Source organism: Montipora capricornis, chromosome 12 (genome assembly GCF_036669925.1).
Source record: "Montipora capricornis isolate CH-2021 chromosome 12, ASM3666992v2, whole genome shotgun sequence".
NCBI classification, from domain to species: domain Eukaryota; kingdom Metazoa; phylum Cnidaria; class Anthozoa; order Scleractinia; family Acroporidae; genus Montipora; species Montipora capricornis.
In genome coordinates, this window is record NC_090894.1 from 19,650,576 (window position 1) to 19,658,075 (window position 7,500).

At 37.9% G+C, this 7,500-nt stretch overlaps 1 protein-coding gene across 1 annotated transcript in view; it reads left to right on the top strand.

Annotated features, from left to right (window-relative positions):
- LOC138025271 (GTP cyclohydrolase 1-like) overlaps positions 1 to 7,500 on the top strand; it is an 8,803-nt gene that overhangs the window by 31 nt on the left and 1,272 nt on the right. The window contains exons 1-6 of the mRNA XM_068872503.1: positions 1 to 441; positions 3,490 to 3,599; positions 4,544 to 4,599; positions 4,718 to 4,749; positions 5,650 to 5,734; positions 6,339 to 7,500. The exon at positions 1 to 441 is cut by the window's left edge and continues 31 nt beyond it; the exon at positions 6,339 to 7,500 is cut by the window's right edge and continues 1,272 nt beyond it. Coding sequence (XP_068728604.1) covers positions 159 to 441; positions 3,490 to 3,599; positions 4,544 to 4,599; positions 4,718 to 4,749; positions 5,650 to 5,734; positions 6,339 to 6,477 — 705 coding nt within the window. The 5' untranslated portion in view covers positions 1 to 158 and the 3' untranslated portion in view covers positions 6,478 to 7,500. The remainder of the gene's footprint in view (positions 442 to 3,489; positions 3,600 to 4,543; positions 4,600 to 4,717; positions 4,750 to 5,649; positions 5,735 to 6,338) is intronic.

The window sequence follows — 7,500 nt, forward strand, 5'->3', positions numbered from 1 at the left end:
CGGAAGCGCGATGTCACTGCGTCCTGTACAGTTGTGTACGTGGCTGTGTACGTGACGATTGAAACGCTTGCTACCCAGGCTAACATCGAATACAATTAGGCTGATTGTTCAACTTAGTTCATAATTACAATAGGTTTGGATTAATTTTGTATAATAACATGGATGATGTGTTCTTTGAAATGAATGGAAATGGTGTGAAAACAAGACCAATGAGGAAGGAAAGGGGATCCACATTAAGCATGGACGATGTACCAGAACTCAAACCTCGACGAAGCGATGCGGATTCCGTTCGCGATCAAGAAAATCAGTTGAAGGATGCCTTCGAAAAGGTTTTAGAAAATATAGGAGAAGATAAAACTCGCCAAGGACTTTTAAGAACTCCTTCTCGGGCTGCAAAGGCTATGCTGTTCTTCACAAAGGGGTACGAAGAGACTTTGTCAGGTGATTGATCATTTTGATTTTTATTCCACCTGTGTCCTGTTTAATAAATCTTAAAGTAAGGCTTATAAAAACTAAGAAACACAAATTAAATAAGCGGCTTTCGCTAAAATTAAGCCTTTCCAAACCTGTTTGGTTGGAAGACTCTATGAAGTAAGTGTACAGGTAGTCTTTGATTTATGTAGACATACAGACAATTTTTATCCTCGAAGAGCATAGGAGCCGTATCTCGTTAAAACGCTCTCGTCGAATAGAAAAAAAAGTTTGAAATATTCAGAAATGAAGTAAAAGAAATATAGAAATCTATAAAAACACAAGAATGAGTTTTAATATGCATGTTTAAATATGCACATAAATTACGTACAATGAGCAAAAAGGACATTTTTTGTGAGAGTTCAGTTTTTGTGAGATCCTCAGCTTGATAAACGTTTGCCGTCAAATTGTTCAAGATACGACCTAGATGCAATAAAGTATTTCAATCCTTGGACTCACAACCACGATAAGTGAGAAAAATACATTTTCGTCAAATGGAAATTTACATAAGTAATCACACATACTTTAGGTCCAATATCAGAATAATTTAGGTTAAAAGCCACCATGCCTTTGGCTTGTGTCTTGCATAACTATCTTGTAAACACAACACTGCCTATTAAGTTTGTAAATACTTTGTTTTTCCCACTTGTATTTTCATTGTTATATGTCTTATTCTTCAATTAATCCTACCACAAATGAATGGAATTGATCAGAAATGGCCAGCTTTTCTGAAATTGCTTCCATGTTCTGCAGATAATGGAATGAGGAGTGGTGTTCATAAATCAGACAAGTGCTCAAAAGTCAAATGCCTAAACCCTCTTGCCTTTTATTGTTCATTTTGTTGTCATTTCCTGAGGAAAAGCAACAGATCATTAACATTACCATCAATTGTCAAAATATCCTAGTGGCTGGCAATTAACACATTGTCTTAGTTCTTAATTGAGTTTTAATTACATAGCCTGAAAGATTTTAAGTTAACTTTTTTTTGCATGAAGCTGGAAGAAATAGAGTAAATTAGGAATTATGAGATTTTTCTTCTGTGACCTCACTAAGAATAGCATACCATTAAGAACATAACATATCAAACCAAGACTCGTAATCAAAGTCTTATAAATAGTTCATCTGGGGATTCCTTGGCATGGAACCTGGTTATTATTCAGCCCCCGGTTGTTCAAACGATGGATAACACTATCTGCCGGATATATCACTATCCAGTGGATAAGTAATAGCGAAACCAATTGCACTATCCAATGGATAGTGACTTATCTGGAGGATATTTAACAATAATTAGTATCACCCAACTAGTGGACTAATGCAAATCCTGCATTTTGATTCGCTACGCTACCAGGGGACTATTATTGATAGTCCTCAAGTAGCGAAAAGCGTGACGCTTTCTTTCTTTATATTCCCAAATAAACATTTCTTCAACTTGCATTTGCTAACTTTATTATTGCCTTTTCTGTCCGACTAGTTGGGTGATACTAAAATAATTAGACCCTTCGCCCTCAAGGGCCACGGGTCTAATTGTTAATTATTCCATGAGTGGGTGTTGGATATGAGATGGTAAAGAGCCAACCAGACACGTAGCATGGAGTCTCATATCCAGCAAGTACGAATGGAATAATAAAATTGTTAAATTCCAGAAGTTTGGAAGTATGATATAGGAGCGAAAAAAGCAAGAAAATCTGAGCAAAAGCGGAAAAAACTTGATAAAGAGGTGATGTTCTGTAATACCTTGTGGTCAGACAGATGCAGGCTCATCACAAAAACATCTTTTTCCATTCATGTACTTCTAAACGTTAGAATTGAATGAGATCCAAACTTTACACAAACAGGTTTTTTTTTTTTTTTTGCTTTTAATTAATCAGAGAGAAATTTCACTTTTTGGCGAAGAAAATTTTAGCTTAGCAATGCTTAGTGCAATCAATTGCCATATAAGGTCAAACTAAGGTATATGAGATGATAACCCAGGTTGAGTGAACCAATCAGATCACAAGAAGTGCATTAACCATGGTTGAAAATTTAATAGATAGCATTATCCATCTTTTGAACAACTGGCACCAGATGATAAAGTCAACCTGCATGGGCCCAGTCATTCAAATTATAGCTTATTAAACTAGTACTAATCCTGGATTGCAGGAAACTTAAACTACAGGCTACTACGAATAATAAAACCACTGATCTGTGGAATGGGCCTGAATTATTGGGTGATTGCCCCACCCACTTCAGTTAACATTTTGATGAAATTCCTTTCCGACGGTGTGAGCAGGAGCCAGCTTTTGCTGTCAAGGTGTACTGGAACGACCACAACAATGGAAAGATATGATTTCAAAATCATGAGTCCCGGGAAATGGATAAAATTGTTCTTTTGCAGCAAAGAGGTTGCAACTGTAAGCAATTCAGACTCGCTGTTACTTCGATTGCAAGAAAGGTTCCTTGGCCTGAAAAGTACTGTAGTGTCGAACACAACAATTCTCCAGAATTTGAACTTTTTCAAGCGATAGTGGGCAGGGCAGTGACTTAATAATTTCGACCCAAATTTCCACAGATTGGTGGTTTTCGTACTATTTTCCGTTCAGAACATTTCTAGTCCTCAGTCTCGACACAGACTAATGCTTTCCTTCAGCATGAAAATTACGATGCAAAGGCTTTTTTGACGGGCAAAATTCAAGCCTGGGTTTGTATTTAATCGTGGATTAGTGTTAATCAGCTTTTGAACAATTAGGCCCTGTTGTGTGAGCGTCATTGCCTTGCGGTGTTACCCTCAATTACGCCATCTTGTGTTTTGTTTTGTGTTTTCTCTCGTGTGGCACCTCTTATGTAAGCATATTTCAGTTATCGTACCCTACCCAGGAACAGGGACATTAAACTAAATTAAACTCCTTTTGATTCACTATTGGTTTATCATGTATCCAAGGCTCAGTGGGGTCTGCATTAACATACAAACAACCTCTGTATTTTCACTCTTACACTTCATTTGTATTAAGTGTAATCTCCTTGTATTTGTTTAATTAATAGATATTTTAAACGATGCTATATTTGATGAAGATCATGATGAACTTGTCATAGTGAAGGACATTGAAATGTTTTCATTATGTGAACATCACCTTGTGCCATTTATGGGGAAGGTGAGAGTCAGTGGGTTGAATAACTTCTCTTATGTGCTGCAATCTTTTGACCATAAAGAAAGAAACTATTTTATGGATCATTTTGGGTCAATTTGACATCACAACATGGGTTCTTGAAAATTATTATTATTATTGTCAAGGTCTTTATTGAAGATTCTCCAAAACCTAGGGCACCCAACAAGCAAATTAAGCCAAAAGCCTTTCAGAGACATTTCTAGGCTCCTTGTAATGTATTGACACTGTCTAAAGAGATTTTTTTATTACCTAGAAGAATTTGATCTGTTCGGATATCTGAAAATTAAAGTGTCCAAAACCTTTAGGGAATGATATTTTCATTTCGGAAATTGCCAGCTGAACGTTATCTTCTAAGAACTTCCCAGCAAACCATTTCCTCTTCTGAAACTGCTAGGTGACCTTTTTAGTGCCAAAAATTGCAAAAAAATTCCCTTCTGAAGATGTAAGGAACTACTTTTTCCTGGTTGCAAATTTTTTAGGTGATGTTTGAGCAAAGAAATCTATAGCTGTTTGGCGATGTAGAACCGAAATTCTTAGAACAGTTTGACTCTCCCGAACACAGATATATATCCCTGAAGAGTATTGTTGAGTTCCCCTCATCTAATAATAGTCGATGGAAGTTCATGATGAAGATTCAAATCCTTCAATCTCATTTGACCACAAACTTTCACGTTGCTTCAACCTTAATTCGCGAGTTCATTTTGAACATGTTCAAACTTTTCAAAACAGTCAATGATAGTTTTCTGTTTCTCCACCTTCTTGCAAGTTTACAAGTACTTTTTAAACTAAGATCATTCATTTAATAGGTAGTCTGCTCTCAAAATAAAAAAAGAAAATTATCCTTATCAGGGTTTTAAAGACCTGGCCTGTAGGGACTTTCACCCTGATGGAGTATTTCCTAGTCATAAATGAAAGGTTTTTCTATTTAGGTCCACATCGGTTATATACCTGACAAGAAAGTGGTTGGACTCAGCAAGATTGCAAGGTAGGCTCTATTTTGTTTAAATTTTGTCCTTAATGAATCAATAATAAAATAATTTATTATTCTCTGTTATGAAAGTTTTGTTTGTCATAAAGACTTCATCAATGTTTGTCTTTTGCAGGATTGTAGAAATGTTTAGTAGGCGGTTGCAAGGTAAACAAAACTAAAACATGAGCTTTTTATTTATTAAAAGTGTGAAAAACATTTTTCCGCGCACCGGTGGCTCAGTTGGTTGAGCATCAGGCTGCCATGCGGGAGGTCGTGAGTTCAACTCCGGCCGGACAACACTCAGGGTCTTAAAATAACTGAGGGGAAAGTGCTTCCTTTGTAATTACGTCCACAAATGGTTAAGACTTTCAAGTCTTCTCGGATAAGGACTATAAACCGTAGGCCCCGTCTCACAACCCTTGAATGTTCATAACCCAGCGCGACGTAAAGGAACCCACACACTATTTGCAAAGAGTAGGGCATGGAGCTCTCGGTGTTGTGGTCAGGCCTCATTTCGTTCATTCATGTGCTGGGTGAGATCGCTAATGGACTGATAGCGGCTGCCAGCGGCGCCTGTATATGCTGATGTCCGATCTCACCCATAGATCACTTGCTTGTAAAGCACATTTGTATATGCCAATAGTAAATGTGCTATATAAATTCATTACCGATTTTACCATTCCATTCACTACTTGCACAAATCCTATAATACACCTCTTTTACCCCCAAAAAATCTGCATAGGCATTTTTTTCGACCTCTCGACTAAAATTACAAGAAATATCATTAACTCGTGTAGTTTTAGTTTGGTTTTGTGGCTCATGCCTTCACTCAGCAGGGACAAGGGTGAAGGGGAACACAATAGATTTACAAATTTATGAACAATTCACCTTTCATTTGTTTCCCTTTTTTAGCATCTAAGATCTTGTGTACGGCCAGTTCAAAAATTCATTTTCTGGACACATTTTAGTCACCTGTATCAGGAGCCCATGCATAAGGAGCATACAACTTCATTGTATTTGTACCAACTGAATATCATCTGAAGTATTTGTTTGATACAATTTTAGTTCAGGAACGTCTAACAAAGCAGATTGCTGTTGCCTTATGTGAGGCCATCAGTCCAACTGGGGTAGCTGTGGTTATCGAGGCAACGTAAGTTAGTTAACTGAATTAATCGTTCCCGCGAGAAGTAATAGTAAGAGTAGAACTCGTATTATTATTATTATTATTAGTAGTAGTAGTAGTAGTAGTAGTAGTAGTAGTAGTAGTAGTAGCAGCAGCAGTAGTAGTAGTAGCAGCAGTAGTTGTAGTAGCAGCAGCAGCAGCGGCAGTAGGAGAAATTAGCAGTAGTAGTTGTACTAGTCTAGTAGTACCTAGTCACAGGAGCGGTGGCAGTACAGGAAGTATTAGGAGAAGTAGCAAGTGTCGAGCTTACATAGATGAGCAGTAGTGTCGAGCTTACATAGATGAGCACAAGTGCAGTGGGAACAGGGTTGACACAGAAGTGAGAGTACTTGCATATGGCTAGGGTTGTATATCTGGACTCTACGTCATGTGGGCTCATCATCGTCATCTTTATTTAGTCAAGCAGGTAATGTAGTGATACAAAGCCACTGTGTAGTCATGTATCTAGGTCCTTCAGGGGTTTCCTTTTAAGTGGCCAGATATCCTGCAGTACCTTAAATCACATTACCATAGCCTTTTGGTTTGTTATCAGGTACATGCATTTCTTTTTAAACGAGCTTTTTGTCCCTAGGCACATGTGTATGGTGATGCGAGGAGTCCAGAAGACAGGCAGTAAGACAGTCACCAGTTGCATGCTGGGAGTTCTGAGAGAAGACCCAAGATCACGTGACGAATTTCTCTCGTTGATCAAAGACGGCAACAGGTTCTGACCAATTGCTGCAGAATTGTCCTGTTGGATTTTCAATGAATTTAGGTGTTTATTAGGTGTCTATTATTTATTATGCATTGACATTCTCTTTGCAATGTCGAGCTAAGGGAATATTCCTTTTTACCACCATCATCGTTGTCTTTATCCTTTGGCTTCAATGGAAGTTCCTCGCATAAAATCCCCCCACACGTCCCTATTATCTCCGGACTTTTTTTTTTAAATATTCTGGGCTTAACTCGTTTCAAATTCATTACCTCTGTGCAATGTTCTATAAGTTCGATGCAAGTGGTCTAGTGCCACGGTCAGTCTCTGTGTGTGTTTTTAACAGTCGTCGTACAAAAACAGGTTTACATAGTTTCTAAATTCGTTTGAACAGTTTTAATGGCTTCGACAACAAATACAAGTACAGAACACCAAAGGTGGTCTGTTAAAAATCGTTTGCTTTGGGACCTATTTTTGAGCTATATATCCACCCCGAATTGTCCCTTTACTTTTGTATTCCGAGGACTAAATTGCCACATGCCAACTACCAATGTCGGATTGTTCTTCAGCAAGTCCCCAACGACTGGTCCTTTGGTGTGTAGTCCTTTCCATCAACTTTTCACACATATTGACTTGATGGCCTTAGAGCATTGCACCGATTCGTCAGATTTCATGGGATAACTCCCTTGTTTCCTTTTTCCATATTCTTTGATTGCACGTGACGTCACGGCAGCCATATTGGCGGAAAGAACAATAGCGAAAAAGTCTGTTGGGAATTTGACTCTATTATTATGCAAAACTTAAGCTACATTTTTCTATTGTTTTGGCACCAACATGGCCGTCTTATCATGTGAGTGCAATCAAAGAATAATACCATAGGATATTGTACGCTGTACAACTAGCCATGAAAAATACGTAGTCTGTAACCAAGTTTTGGGGACACGATGGAGCCGTGAATACAATGCTGGATTTTGTTGTCCAAAGTGGCGATGATGACGATATTTAACAATTATGGTCAATTATTTAACAATTATGGTCAATA